This window comes from Micropterus dolomieu, linkage group LG08, assembly GCF_021292245.1.
Source record: "Micropterus dolomieu isolate WLL.071019.BEF.003 ecotype Adirondacks linkage group LG08, ASM2129224v1, whole genome shotgun sequence".
Lineage (NCBI taxonomy): Eukaryota > Metazoa > Chordata > Actinopteri > Centrarchiformes > Centrarchidae > Micropterus > Micropterus dolomieu.
In genome coordinates, this window is record NC_060157.1 from 6,595,987 (window position 1) to 6,611,758 (window position 15,772).

General features: G+C 38.4%; 1 protein-coding gene across 1 annotated transcript in view; it reads right to left on the bottom strand.

The window, feature by feature from the left end:
• Nucleotides 1-15,772, bottom strand: part of LOC123975634 (formin-like protein 13) — a 35,640-nt gene that overhangs the window by 13,037 nt on the left and 6,831 nt on the right. The window contains exons 9-11 of the mRNA XM_046057291.1: nucleotides 10,331-10,442; nucleotides 7,471-7,561; nucleotides 3,493-3,579 (exon numbers count right to left, since the gene is read on the bottom strand). Coding sequence (XP_045913247.1) covers nucleotides 3,493-3,579; nucleotides 7,471-7,561; nucleotides 10,331-10,442 — 290 coding nt within the window. The remainder of the gene's footprint in view (nucleotides 1-3,492; nucleotides 3,580-7,470; nucleotides 7,562-10,330; nucleotides 10,443-15,772) is intronic.

A 15,772-nucleotide genomic window follows, 5' to 3' on the forward strand; every position in this document is an offset into this window, starting at 1 on the left:
CTGAAAAGAAATGAAAGTGGAATTTAGGTTTTGCCAATGGAGTGTTGGAATAAAAAGGAGTTGATCCTATGGGAATCATAGTCCTTGACAAAGAGTTAGCTTTTCCAAATAAGGTCCATGCCAGCTAGCAGCAACACTCTCACCATATGCTCCTGTTTTAAGAATAACTTCCCAAAACCTACCAGTGGGACAGTCACAGTTACCCAGAAGAGAAAGCAGATATGCAGCTACAATACATCTACTGGCTTTGCACAAGGCCATCTGTGCCATCATGGCAAAAACTACTGTAGTTTGTATAAAACATAATTGAAACACTTCAACATGTGTCGTCATGTAACCTGCTTTTACTGTATCATCTGATTTGGTATTGAAGTTACTATATCATAAACAAGTCAAAAGTAAATCATAAACATGTTATCCTCCTTGTTACATTATAGACATTGAAACATGCTTTTTCAATGTTCTAATGCGATGTTCCTGTGTTAATTGTTATGTTATCTCTGAGTATGTGGTAAATATACTATGTCAAAAAAACATAGTTATATAAAATCCCTGTCTTTTCTCTTCCATCAAAATGTTAAAATCTTTTAGATGCCTTATCCATAACTCTAAGACATTCAATCAAATGTATTTTGTGGTAACTAGCTAACCCCTCCCAAATAAGCTGGAGTTAGCTTGTGGATCATAGGCATGCATGGTCTTAGCTAGCAGAGCAAAATCATTTGAGGATGTGTGTGTTTGAAATTTCTATTGGCAGATGCTCTGTTTACATTTCCGAAAGAGCATGGTTCTGCTCCAATTTATTAATTTCTCCCTGGTCTTCCACCTCCTGATATAACAACATAAATGAGACAGGTGTGGGAGGAGGGACTTTCTCATGCATAGCTCTGGAGACAGTCTAGGATAGTTTCCATGGAAAAGCTTGGGGAATCTCAGGGAAGCGGCTGTGAGCTACTCTTTATCATACGTGCATTTGCCAAACTAAACAGTCTTCAATCTTGAAGTCCTTTCTCTTGTAAAATCAAAAAATACTGTTTGAAAAAACTTCTGTAAAATAGGAGTTTTTCCTTGACATTGTTGCCAAGTGCTTGCTTGCGGTGGGAATTGTTGGGCTCTGTAAGTAATATTTTAAGAGTATGGCTTAGACCTGCTCTAGATGAAAAGTGCAGTTAGATAACTTGTGTTGTGAACTGGCAGTATATAAATAAAATGGAAAAGAATTGAATTTTAATAAATCATAAATCTCACCTTTGTGCAGCTTGTCCAAGTAAGTTTTCTAGTGTCCTGTCTTTTTCACCTTATTCTGGTGAGCCAAACCATAATGGGCTCATTACTTCCCACTGAGGCTGGAGGGCAGAAAACATTTGACAGTTGATGGAAACAACCAGACCCCTCTCAAAACAGTTGTAGTGACTATTTTTTCACCCCAAACTTATGCTTTATCAGAAGTGCTTTCCGGAAGTTCTCTTCAATTTGACAAAACAATAGATTCAAAAATGAAGACTAACTGGTTGGTTTGGCAAATGCATGTCTGGTTAACTTCCCCAAAGCCACTGCCCTAAACTTTTCTATGTATGAAAAGGTCCCAAACAGGGCTAGATCTACAGCCCAGCATCTCACTACAGCTTCATATCGCTCTGTATTCCCATCCACACCCACTTTTGAGCTATCCAATCAAATCGGTAGGATTTGATTTAAACCCCTTTCGTGACTATACCGTTTCAGTTGGAAATATGTTACATTACAGATACTAAAGATGCTCCAACATCTGTTTCATCATGACTTTAATTGGAAAAAGCACATGCGAAAAATGAACTGCTGAAAGAGCTACATTTGGTTTTACCATTCAGTACATCACAGGTTTAGGGGTTGCTTCCCTGGCCAGAGCTCTCCCTGTCTCCTGCATCACTGGCTTTGGTTCTGTGTGTTTGCCTCTCTTATTTATATTTGGAAATGGTTTCACACAGAGCACAGCAAACAGTTTAAAGAAGGAGCCAGGTCCACAATGCAGAGTAAAACCTGTCATTGTCACTGGCAGTGAAACCTTGCACCAACATTGCACATTGTAGGTGAGAAACATCTCCCAGGTGGTGACTTCTCCATTTTCTTTCCTCAAGCCTCGTCTGTCAGGTGGCGGGTAAATCCTCCTTAATGTTCTGGCTTTAAGAAGACTGTTGTGTCAGAGAATTGAAGGATTTGGATTATTCTGCAACAGAGTGGACCCTAACTTCTTCACGTTTGAACATATGCTATTGTGAGACAGTGACACACTATGATGTGGACTGTAGATTAGAAAGCGGCATACCTCTTGTCACAGAGTACCTACAAGCAAATACCAAAGTTTAATCGAAAAATTACCTTTTTTTAATAAATCTAAGCTGCAACGCAGTAGAAAGAGAAACAATATCAGAAAGAAAAGCCAAGAGTAAATTGAAACTTAATGAAATTGCTAATCTTTCTTGTCGTGTCGTGCAGCGCACGATATGTTTGTCTCCGTGTTTTAGACAAAGAAAAATTGCTGTTATAGTCAATGGATTATAGTGCCATCATTCTTATCCATTGTTTCTCTTCATTCTCAGACAGTCAGCAGGCAAGAGATTAGAACTGAAGCACTGATGCTGAAAGAAACAGAAGCTTGATAGAATCACATAAAAAACTGAAAAACGACCGAAGAGCTGGGAGGTATTCTTGTCTTGACAGCAACATCTTCACACCCTGCAGGCCCCAATGCCAACAAACAACAATCATCTATAAGAGTCTTAATGATTATTCTGACTAATGATGAACCCAAAATGTCAAGATGCTCGCACTGTACAAGCCTTAAACATTTGGCCATATATGTATGGGTTAAGAAAATGCTAAAATAATCTAAAAAAATAACATATATTTTAACCGCAACTTTGAGAATTTTTTTAACTTTGTTTTACTTGTATTCAGTTAAGAGCGCTTGTCTTTGCAGAAATTCCAGAAGTTTGTTGAATTAAGTAAAATTCATGAATTTTCCCCCTTCTCTCCCCAGTGAAACCTCCAAAGTGGATATTTATTGGGTTTCTGATAAAGATATAAAATTTGTATGTTTTACATCACCTAAAGAAAAATGGAACTTGATTTGATTAAGGTCCATCTTTTCTTCTCTGACAAATGAAGAGAGGTGTCTTAAAGTGCCTCTCATGCCTTTCTGTTTTCAAGACTCTTAACAATCCAGCAAATAGAATAGAAACTACTTCACCCACCACTTCAAGCATAAAGCTCAAACTGGAGGGAAAAGGGCTTTCATGTATTAATGTCAGTTTGTCACCAGATGGTCTTTTCATTTATGTCTAAAGCCATGTAATTTGCATTTGCATTACGGAATAAATTTGCATGTTCGTGTTTCGGCGCGTGGTGTAGAGGCGGTGGTTTTATCCTTGTTTAGTTTGTAGTAATTGGACAGACTTTGAAATGTCTGATTCGACCTTTGATTTGACTCTGTAGGTACTCGAGTAAACTCACAGGCTGCAGGTCATTCATGCTGATCGGGAGCTCTCTCAGAGTCAGCAGCAGGTCGAGTTGTGTGCTCAGGCAAGGGATGTTGCACATCTGTAGCAGGGAAAAAATGTGAGTGTAATAAGCTCTGTGTATACAGAAGAGAAAGCAATTATATTACATCGTCACACAACCTGATTATTCAGAATTATCTAAAAAGCAGTGCTGCAATGAGATACCGTCGTTGGATGGCTAGATCTTGTTCTTACAGACTCAAGTTATGTGGCGAGATTACCTCAGGCAAAAGATTGCTGCAGGCCTGTCGACAGGCTGATTTAATAGAGAAACTGAAGGCTTGACACCTTAAAGCGATTGGCTGAGCTGCCTAGTCGACCTTTGAGTCAGTGCTAACCTCTAATAAATCACTCTACGTTGTCAGACCGTCTCGCTCGTGCTCAGGTACCATCTCCCAAAAATCAAAGGCCACCTTATCTGATAGATGGTTAAGGAAAGATATTAGGATTAGTGTTTGAAATTAAGACCATGTAATAATTTGGCTATTTCTAACATAAATGTCCCAGAATGCACCATCCTCCACACTCCTGAGCATGGTGCTCCTCGTCTTGTCACATTTTCTGACACATTTTGCATTTCTAATGCGAGGTTAGCAGATCACACTGATTCCATGCCAAGGTGATACTGTTATAATTTAACTCCTCCTGGGCTAAAATTGTGTTCACACATTAGTATTTTGCTGATTTTTTCTCAGATCCATATTCAGAAACTCTCACTTTAAGCATGACAGGCATGATTTAGGACCATAAACTGACGTTGTATACAATGTAGTGCAACAGAATGCACAACATGCAGGAAAGCATGATTAGGATTTGTTTTATCTTAAGGAAAAGGTCAATGCTTCAACACTGTACTGTATTGAAAGTTTTCTTTAAAGCTAGGGTAGGCAATTTATTTCAGAAGCATTTTTATGATATTTGTAGAAATTCTCTTTACATCCTAACAGCAATCAATAAATCTAATGCTGTCATGCTTTCCTCTATTCTTTGTGTTGAGTTTTTTTTTGTTGTTGCATATGTGATTATTCTTTGTGTTTACTATTAACCGCGTGACTATGGTGTCCCTGTTTCCATTCTGATGCCACAACTCAGATAATTCTGTTATCTGTGGCTGTCACAGTACTGTAATATCTACGGTTGACCTCCCTGTCTACCTACCCACTTGCCTACCTGTGTGCACTCACATTATATGTTTTGGGGGAGTGGCTTTGGAGGGATTTTTTTGGTTGGATACTTTCAAAATCTAGCTGTCTCTTGCTAGTTTTTCCAATATTACCTACCCTATCTGTTGTCAGATTATACTCCACAGACATCCTGAGAGGAAAGTAATTAATCATGGGGGTCATTTACACAGGGGACGCTGGGGACATGTCCCCACCACATTTTGAAAATGGCTGATTTTAGTCACTTTTTGAATGCATTTGTTAAAAATGTTCTGAAAAATAGCTTGCACCAAGAAATGTTAACTTACAAATAAAAATGTTTTGAGAAAAGGTTGATTTGCACAATTAAAAAACATGCAATATCATATAAAAACAGACATTTCCACCGTAAATTGGAGCAGAAAATGTGTCCAGAATGCAGGAAATTACGAGTTTAATGCTCAAAATCTTCTGGGGGAGGACCCGCAGACCCCACGCACATATATTTTCACATCAAATATTTCATCTAAATAATGCTAAAAATATCCGGCTTGTTCTCGTGCATCGTCACGTCTCATGACACAAATGTATCAACACTCCCCTAATCTGAGCCCTTATGTCCCTACCACTTTTCAACACAAAGTTACACCCTTGATCAAAGACCATTTTCAACTGGCTTAAAGCTACAGTCTGTAACAATTGAACATACAATGCGTCTCTCTCTCCGCTGCTCTTATCACTCCGCTAAGCCCCTCCCACCAAACCTACTGGTTGCCCTGTGAAGCACAGCTTGAGGCAAGAGCCTTTCTAGGAACCTGGTCCCTTTCAGTGGAAGTTGTCTTCTCAAAGACGCCCCTCTGATGCTTTGCGGCCTAGGGCAGAACGCTCAGGGCTTCTGAGGCAGCTGTGTCACCGTCTAACAGCAGGACGTCCTCATGCTTCTTTGCCACTCGTCGATACAAGCACCAGGGCATCATACTTAATGAGCCCGTAGTTTCATGTGGACGTGTTTACACTTGTGTTTTGTGCTATACACTGTTGTTGTCTCAAATGTCATTAGGATAGGGAGGAGGAGCAAGAGGAACCAGATTTTGTTTTTTTGTTTGTTTTTTTGTACAGATTATTGGTCTCATGTACTAGTGTCAGGATTTAATGACAGTTTTAGCAAATATGATAAAAAGTTTTAACAAAATTCACTACTGCAGCTTTATGGAAAACAAGACTTTAGAGTCTAGAGTTTGGAGAACAGCCTTGCTTTGCACAGCAATGCTCTGCTTTAAACGCTAATTGCAGCATGCTTACGTATGTTACATATGCTCATGTATGTAACATGTAGGTATTTACTGCATTAATTCATTAATTTAAGGAGATACATACGAATTCTACCGTATAAACATAAGCTGCTTTTATGCCAGGCCTTTTGCATGGGCTAACACTTCACTGGTCCACTTTGCATGTCAAATGCAAACAAGTCATGGAATCATCTCTGATCTGATGGAGAGTTTCTCCCCTGAAATGCACTATTTTATTAAATAAATTAATTTTTTCCCTGTTGACTGTATGACCAATAATAGAACGACATTTCCATTACATGGCTTTTGTTTACACTTCCTGGACCATTTCAGTTTTTGCCTTTGTGAACGCAAACCGAACCAGCTGGAAAATTTCTCCCACTGGTTAGATTCAGAAACCGGACTTTTAGGTGTGAACCCACCCTGAGTTGGACCTGAATATGTGTACCACCACATTTCATGGCAATCCGTGCAGTAGTTGTCAAAACATTTCACTAAAAAGTAAAAATGTAAAGTCAGCATGATTCATCATCTGGGGACCATTAATGTCTGTAGAATATTTCAGTCTGGACCAACAGTCAGACCAACCATCACACTTGTATTGCCATCCCTATGGCCACACCACTACTGCAAAACACCAGCAGAGACCACACACGTTGGTAATATGAGGGAATAGATTGAGCAGTACAGAATGCAGCTGAAGTTGACTATCCTGTGTCACGTGGAAGACATTTAACTCCAAGTAGTAATGATGCTAAAGAATATCTAACTGTGATAATTCATAAAGAATGTGTCAGCCCTGTCACTTTCTTTAATAATTTAATAGGGTTTTAGGTGGTGAATGTGTGAAATTACTGAAAATTGCAGAACATTAGTTGTTTTTTTTTTTAAACCTGCAAAAGAGTGAGCAATCACCTCCAATCTTTCTATTAAGTGCAATATTTGAATACCTGCTTTAGTTGACAGCAATAAAGAGGGGTGGTTATGTTCTCTATTAAGTAGCATTCAGGCTGACTGCAGTCTATCACAGAAGGCATGTGCCTTCAGAAGTACATGAGGTTTCCAATGGCGACGCCACCCTCTCTCTTACATATAATATCCCTTGTGTCTGGTGTCAAATATTCCTGAAAGACACCGTGGGCTGATACAGTTCACCTGTTACCCCTCCTGCAAGCCTTTAGCCAGCTGCACACAGGTCAGATGACTGCCAGGCTGGAAGGTGATAACCAGATGAATGCTAAGAGCTTGTCATGACATTCACTATGTGACAGGTGAATGAAAACTCAACAAGCCATTCTAAATAAAGCGCTATATGAGCAGGAGCTGCATTTGATTCTGATAGGGTCACAATTCAAATCAATCAATTCAAATTTTTAATTCTAGTTAATATAATCCAGGTCGCCGTTGCAAATGAGAATCTGTTCTCAATCGGCCTACCTGGTTAAATAAAGGTTAAATAAAAAATAAAATAATAAATATTGGGAACAAAAAATGTACCTCCATCATGTACTGGTCCACAACATGCAGTTCTGTCACAGGTCCCTTGTGGGATTTGTACATTTCCACATCATCCATGGTGGGGACGTACCTTCAACAGAAACACAAACATAACATCACTGAACTAGTTTTTAAAAATAGTTAAAGGACCTGAAAATGTATTCTCAATTACCTTCTAACTATGAGTCATGGGATCCTACATGAAAACACTATTTTCTGGCAAAGTTAGAACAGTTTTTGCTATTTCACATGAGAGAGTCCTGTACTTCATTTCTATGTACTTCTCACTGGTTTGAAGTGGGCCAGGCCCAGTTGCATAAAGATGATATCACATCCTTTTGCGCACCAGTCAGGAATAAGCAACATTTGAATCAGAATCTAATGGCCAAAACACCCACACAGTTGTTGACTGTTAAATTTGTAATGGTCCCTACAGACATTTTTTAGACTCTGAAGTTGCTTATTTAGTCATCAATATTTAATGTTAAATGAGTTTTCAGGTGCTTTAATTGTCTTGCTCCTTTCATTTTATCTGAATTTGTGGCAAAAACTACAAGCAGGTACACAAGATCTGTCAATAGATGATTAAATTAAGCCATTGGAGAAAAAACAGAAAGATATGATATATTTTCATCCTTCCACCAGTGTCTATCTAGTGTGTTTGAAGTCTTCATGACATGTCATATTTAATGTTAGTTACCTGCTATATTGTTTTAAATCTTTAAAAATGCAATAACTGATCACTGAGCCACTTGGGGTAGCGGAGACAAGCTGTAACTGCAATACTGAAATATTACCATCTTATAGCAAGTAGTTGATAGCAAATAGTTGCTTATTTACACATCCAGCAGTTACAGAGCAACATTAGCATTCATTTGGAGTCATGTTTGTGTCCACCTGATGATTGAAAGTCCAATATTCACTCTTTTTTTGGTCACTACCAACTCCTGAGGGAAATATGTAATTCTTTAGCTGTTAAATGCTCCACTATGTTCACCAGCTAGTTGCTAATTGTGTCTGCCATTTGTTGCTCAGCAGATAGTGTACAGTGAGTTTATCAGAGCTTTTCGCTTAAAGCTGCTGCCTGCTTGCAGCTGAAAACGACACTGATGAGAGTGATGACAGTGAGTTTATAGAGCTGAGGGGAAATTCATCACTAAACAAGACACCTTTTACATTACACGTATTCATCATTTGATCCATCATTCTATAAAATATTGATTGATAGCTGTTTTAAGAGCGTATCAGAATGAAAACAGGGACACCACAGTCACGTGGTTAAGAGGAAACACAAAGAATAATCAAACATGCAACAACAACAAAAAACTCAACACAAAGAATAGAGGAAAGCTTGACGACAATCACAGAAGGAGAACATTTCCTTCCAGAGGTTATGTCTATAGGTGCCATAGTGAATATTTTATTTCTAAGGGGAAAGAGTGCATGTTGGAAATATACAGCATCCCCAAACAGTCTACTATGGAGTTATGGATTAGATTTCTGGTGCTCAAATGCATTCAATAGGCTGTACATTTTTAGAATTTCTAGTGTTTCTGATGTATAGGTACCTTCTTGGCTTTTATTTGAGAAACTGTGATATACTAGAATTATGATGGTTACAACCAGTGTACGAAATGCAAGCATCACATGTTTAGGGGGTCTCAAAAATTGACCTAATTTTGTATTTATCTATATCATAAAGTTTATTTATTTGCATGTTATGTTATGCTGGCATGAACAATGGCATTGCTGGTTACAGTCGTGCAAGATATAAACATTGGCTAATTAATACATTTAAACTATGCGGTTCTGTTCCTCGTCTGCCTATTTAAAAAGGCCACCTCGTTTCTTTAAAATCCAATAAAAATAAATGAGTCCATATGAAAAATATCAGTTCTTATTTATCTAACAGAAAAAAGCTAGCAACAAAAAAACACACATACCTATCTATTCGACCTACAGATTGTAGTCTTTTTCTAAGACACATACTTTCTCATGTTGACCTTTGCCTCTTTCTGTCATCACATTGATTTCTAGTGGCCTGGAGAAAGGCAAGTGATTAAAAGCCAAGTAGTGCTGATGGTCCTCGTCAGATTCTGTAAAGCAGCGATACGCTGATGGGAACAGCCATTTACTGTCTTGCTCTGAATTTGAACCTCGCTCATCTTAAATTGTTCTTTCTCTTTCTGTCTTTTCCATGCGTTCTGACCTCAAACCAAAGGCATTCACTTTTTCATGAGCGAGCCTGTGTGGCACTGGAGAAGCACCAGCCATTAATATTGCAGCACCTGTTGGGAGTGGCTCTTTCAAGATTGTATTCCTCAGGTCTACGCCACGGTGCATTAAAATATATATTATGTTTTCATAAATAAACACAAGTACATTAGATTACTTTCGCCTTCCGAGAGGTCATCATCCAAAGCCACTGAGTAAACTGCAGGTAAGACTCAGGAAGCATTTTACCCGCTTTCAGTCTTATATTCCTGAGGGCATGTCAATAGTTTCCATCTCCACAAATAACCCAAGATAAAACTTTTATTAGTAAGCTGCTTTGGTAAAAGGTTCTGGCATCTGCTTTTTAGTATTAGAACACTGTGACGGACTGCTGTGCAAACCTGTGTGTCTTCCTCACATGAACAGGCAGTGGTTTCCCCTGTTCCTCATTGTCCTGACTCTACCATGCTTTCACATCCCTTGTTGATGCTAAGCTGCTAGTATCCAAAGGTTTTGTCTCTGCCAATGAAAACACGCATCAACCACCCATGGACAATCATGCACAAAAAGTCATTCACCTCTCAGCTTCAGTTGTGATACTATAAGGAATGAATACAAATCATCTTTTTTTGGCACAAAGTCATACCTCCTCAGAGAGGTGATGTGCTCATCAGACAGGCCTCCATCTTCCTCATTAATGATGAACAGTTTGTCCTTCAGCTCTCCCGGTTGCACTGGAAAACTTTTGAGGAAAATACCTAGAAGAACAATAGATTAGAAAAAGTCAACACACTCAATAGTACATGAAAGCTTTCCTTTTGACAGATAGTCTTCTTATCCTGCGATGAAATAACTCAAAAAGCATTCTGAAAACAAAGGGTTCTTTGCTTAATTACTTTCTCCCAAATGCCTAAGGGAAATGCACAAATTTGCATTCTATCAAGCCAAACCTGATCTGATTTTTTTTTTGTTTTGCAGAAAATGACTGGCATAATTCAGGAGCTGTGAGATGCATTCATTAGGAGTCTGCATCAGGAATTTTTTGACATGCATGTAAAATACATTGTGAATTTTACAAAATACAGTTGAGATGCTTTAGCCAATCAGGCTTTGATTTGGAAGTGTCACATCCAACTTTCTTTCATTAAGTTGTGAGGTTGTCAACTAACTTGTGGTCAAAGCTTTTCCTGAAGTGGAGCTTTGTATTTATGCACTGCCAGTTATGGCAGCAAACTTTTCTTTCCCCTTAATTTCAAAGAATACTTCGTTATTTTGTGATATAAGCTGTCTTGTTGAGAATTAGATAAGAAGATTGATACCTCTGCCCATTTAATATTAAGTTAGAGCAAGTAGCCAATTATGTTAGCATTAAAACAACTAGCCTGGCTCTATCTGAAGGTAATAAAATCCATCTATTGGCACCTCCAATAGTGTTTAATGTTTTAGTGTTTATGTATATATCTTTAACAGACACCAGTCACAAAGTGCTTCACAGTCAAAGAAATATAATCAAATAGAATCAAATAGATAAAAATACTAGAGGAACAAACATTAGACATAATTTTAAACATTAAATACCACATGCTACCTAAATGCCTGTCTGAAAAGATGTGTTTTAGCTTCTTTTTAAAAGAGTCCACAGAGTCTAAAGACCTCAGGCTTGTTGGGAGAGTATTCCAAATCTTGGTTCACCCAGGGTAGATGACCTAAGAGCTTGGCTCATGGTGTGGGGATGCAGAAGGTCCGTGATATACTGTGGAGCCTGGCCATGCTGTGCTCTATAAGTGACATTTTAAAAATGCAAACACAATTAACAGCGAGCCAATGCATAGGAATGTGTTTGGAGTGTTTTGGACAGATTGTATTATTAAGGCCAGTAAAAAGAGAATCACAGAAGTCCAAACATGGTGAAATAAAGTATTGTACTGGGATCTTCATTTAATTTCTTAACACAACAGATCTAAGTTTTGTTATGTTCCTTAGGTGAAAGAAACAAGATCGAGTCTGCCTTCTAATGTGAGAATCGAAACTCATGGATTGGTCAAAAAACACACCAAGATTGGGCAGATTAGGCCAGGAAGGTGAGGATAAGGCACCAAGGTTCTGCCTGATTACAAAGAGAAGGCTCTCAATAGCAATAATCAAGCCTTTACTTTAATTTGCTTTTAACTGTAGAAAATAACTGCATTTAAACAATTCTTCAGTACAGACAGATTATGAGGGTCTTTAGGGTTAAATGAAAAATACAACTGGATGTCATCAGCGTACAAATGAGAGGAGATGTTGCTAAAACTACTGATAATCTGTCCTAGTGGCAGCATGTATATGAAGAATAAATGGGTCCCAGGACTGATCGTAGATTGGATAGAGGCTGACATAACTTCATCTACAGAGACTGATATCTGTGAGATAGGAGGAGAATCACTCCAGTGCAGTCCCAGAAATGCCCACCAGGTGCTTTAAGATAAGATAAGATAGACTTTATTGATCACACACTGGCATGTGGATTAAAATATGGTGGTCAGCAGTATCAAATGCGGTACTAATGTAAACTAAAACCAAAACTGAACCAGCTCCAGCACTTGCAGCCATTACAATATCATTTGAGACCTTGAGGAGAGCCATTTCAGTGGAGTACAGTTTACGGGAGTTAGATTGAAATTTATCAAACAACAGGGGGAAACCCCCTTAACAATTGGGAGGTTGGTAGGATATCTAGAGGGCTGGAGGACAAAAGGAGTTCAAGACGGATGTATTTGATGAACCACTAGTGAGTGGACTGGACGATGGTTAGATGTTTGCCCTGATATTTTCAACCCTTATAAAATAATTAAGAAAGTTATTGCCATCACTATTTGAGAAGATTTGTAAGTTAGGAGTGCTGGGAGAAACAATATAGTTTACAGTGTTAAAAAAGGCTTTAGGGTTTCACTTGCTGGAAGATATTAGATTTTGAAAAACAAGAAGATCTCTCAGCCTTCACCATGTCGTTAATGGTACCCATAAGTTCTCTGAGATGCAGTCTATGTACTTCGAGCATCGTGGCTTTCCACAAGTGTTTTCTGTCTTTCAACATTTACAGCTAAAACTCCAGGTGGTTTGTTTTGTGTTGAGATTTATTTAAGAGAAGCTACTTTATCCAGCACGAGATGCAATGATTGTCAAGAGACTGGACTAAAGTGTTGACGTGTTCTTTAAAAATCCATCCTTTAAAACAATATTCCTGTCAGACACCATAGAGAAATTGACGGCTGTAGACTTGTTTATGAAACAGGTGCGTCTCATACAGCAAGAAGACTGAGATTCCAATGTAAAGCCACTGTCAAATAAAATATATTTGTGGTCACTGACACATAAATCCTTGGAGCCTACAAATCCATTATCAGTACCATGTGTAAACACCAGGTCGAGAGTGTGCATATTATTGTGTGTCCATATTCTGCTGCCAAGTTTCAGTCAAGAAAATAAACTTCATTCTTTCTCTACAAAAGTCACTCAAGGTAAAAGACTTGTTTCCAATAAACCGTGCATTGATCAGGGTCATCTTCACTGCTGAAGGTGGAACAGCCGAAGAACAAGCAGAGGCGTGAGGTAGTTGATGGAGGTTCCCAGTGCACACACCACCCTGTCTGTAATAATGGTCTGCATGGGGAAAGTGACTGGCAAGTGGCAAGGACAGACGCAGCCAATGGAGGGAGCTAGCATGGGGGGCCAGTAGTCTGAGGTGACACTACAAGCAGAGAGGGAGGTTCTGTGGTGGGAGTATGTAATATCAGTCAAGGGGCAAGGACTGTAATGTGTGCTGCAAAATTGGCCGCTAGCATTTTACTAACCAGCCTGGACTCCATCTGCATCCAAAGCAGATAAGCATATTTCCCAAGTTGTCAAACTATACTTCTTTAACTGTCCATAAAGGTTGACTTGATATGAGTCAAATTGTTCTACTGGATCAAAAACATCAAACTGATTGAAAATCTACTCATAACAAAGTGAATAAAATAATCATGTTAAATGAGAAGCATTTTGGAGGTACAAAGCTGTAATCAACACGTCTCTAAATCCTTGACATTAAAGACCTGAGACAGTAATTCCCTCACCAGGACCAACAGAGGCTTTCGTGTCACATTTTTCAAATGAGGAATCACGACATAAAACATTCAAATAATGTTGAGCGCTACCAGTGTCCTCAAGAGTGAGGGTTAGGCCTCTGGTCTAAAAAAAACACACACACACAAGTGCAAATCAAGCCCTTTGTTGATTGGCACTCAGACAAACTGGGCATTGCCCTGGCAAATTAGAGTATGGAGATGGAGAGTGTATCCCACTGGGTGCGGGAACCCACAGGTGTAATTTTAATTAGGAGTGCAACATTTCCAGTCATTAAATAGGCAGCATGTACCAGGGCTCTCAAGGTAAATAACCATATTAGTTGGACTCATTCGAAGCAGAAATGTGCTATGATTACAAAAAAATGCAATGGATCTCACCCAGTAGTGGAAAGATTTTACCTAAGTACTGTACTTGAGTACACTTTTGAGGTATTTGTCCTTACTTGTGCATATATTTACATTTTATTCTGCTTTATACTTCTTCTCCACAACAGTTACTATTACTGATAACTATATTTACTAGTTAATTTACAGATGAAGATATTAAAACTATGAGCTTATAAAAAATACTTAATTGGCTTCTTTTTTTGGCCTGTGACCCCTTACAAAATATGTTTCTAATTTGAGGTCCCTTGACACATTTCATGTGTCAATGAATTGTTATCAGTTCCACCAAAGAGACATTTCCCATCTAAACTTCTCAAATTGTTTCTTTTAAATAACAGTTTGATGCCCACATAGGAAAGTAGGTTTATTCATGGTTAACACCTTGAGATGAACCATCTCGTTTTCAGGGGGGGGTACAAGAAATGGTCAAGTTATCCTATATTTAAGACCAAAAATACGAATACAAATTTGAGCAGCAGAACTTTGTTTTAATCATCTCATTACCCCTCAGATTTAACCGACTGCTAGGTTGGGAACAACCGGACTACACTACTAGCTGGATTTTAGCCAGTTAAAAGAAAGCAGGATGATATTTTTCAATTTTCAGTGATTTACGGATTTTCCTGATGGACAGATAGCTACAAGGAACCGCTGACTGCTGCTGGAGGACATCAGAGGGAAAACCAGAAAATATTTTCTGTATCAAATAGGGTCCAGTTTCACCAAAATTAGTGAATGAAGTTGTTGCATTTTTGTTTTTGTTTGTGTTCAGCCCAGCCGCCTTCTCATCTTTTCCATTTCTAATGCAGATGTTCATGCAAAAATGACACAAAGAAGATCACCTTCCACTCCTGAGATCACGTGATTTCAGCAAAGGGGCCTTTTGCAGAGGTCCACAATTATGTCTGCAACCAAGACGACTGTGTACAGTCCATGTTTTTTTACTGTAATACAACTGGCTCATAAGGTAACATTTTATTTTGGCCTTGCTACCAAGCTATATCTTGCTGTTGGCTTATTATTATGAAGACATAACATTACTCAGGAATACTGATAACTTTAACTTTCTCTACATAATTACTACCAGGAAACTGAATCAGTTCGTTGTGGGCTTACATGTAACCTAGGTGTATAAGCGGTACGAAAAGAAAGTTTACACGAAAAACTTTTTTAATTAAAAAAATTAATAAATTATATATTATATAATAAATAAAATATTGCGTCTTTCTGTTTCCGAAACTAGCTAGCCAGATCAAGATCAAGATCTTTAGGCGGTGGAAACGCTACCCCTTTTGTCCACAGAATCAACACAAAATGAAAGTTCCTTAAGTGAAATTTTCAATGTAGGACTTAATACTTAATTGAGTATTTTCCTGTCGCAGTAGTGCTACTTTTACTTGTGTAATGGATCTGAATATTTCCACTATCACTGCTAAAATAAAACCTTCTATATTGTTGTTAATGGGAATAAATTAGGAGAGACAGCATGACACAGAATTTCCCTTGTATATCAAATGTCAACATTTTCTAAAGCTTGCAGCAGAAAGATGCATAGCCTCGGGTTGACTGCTGGCTGTCATCACTCATCTCCT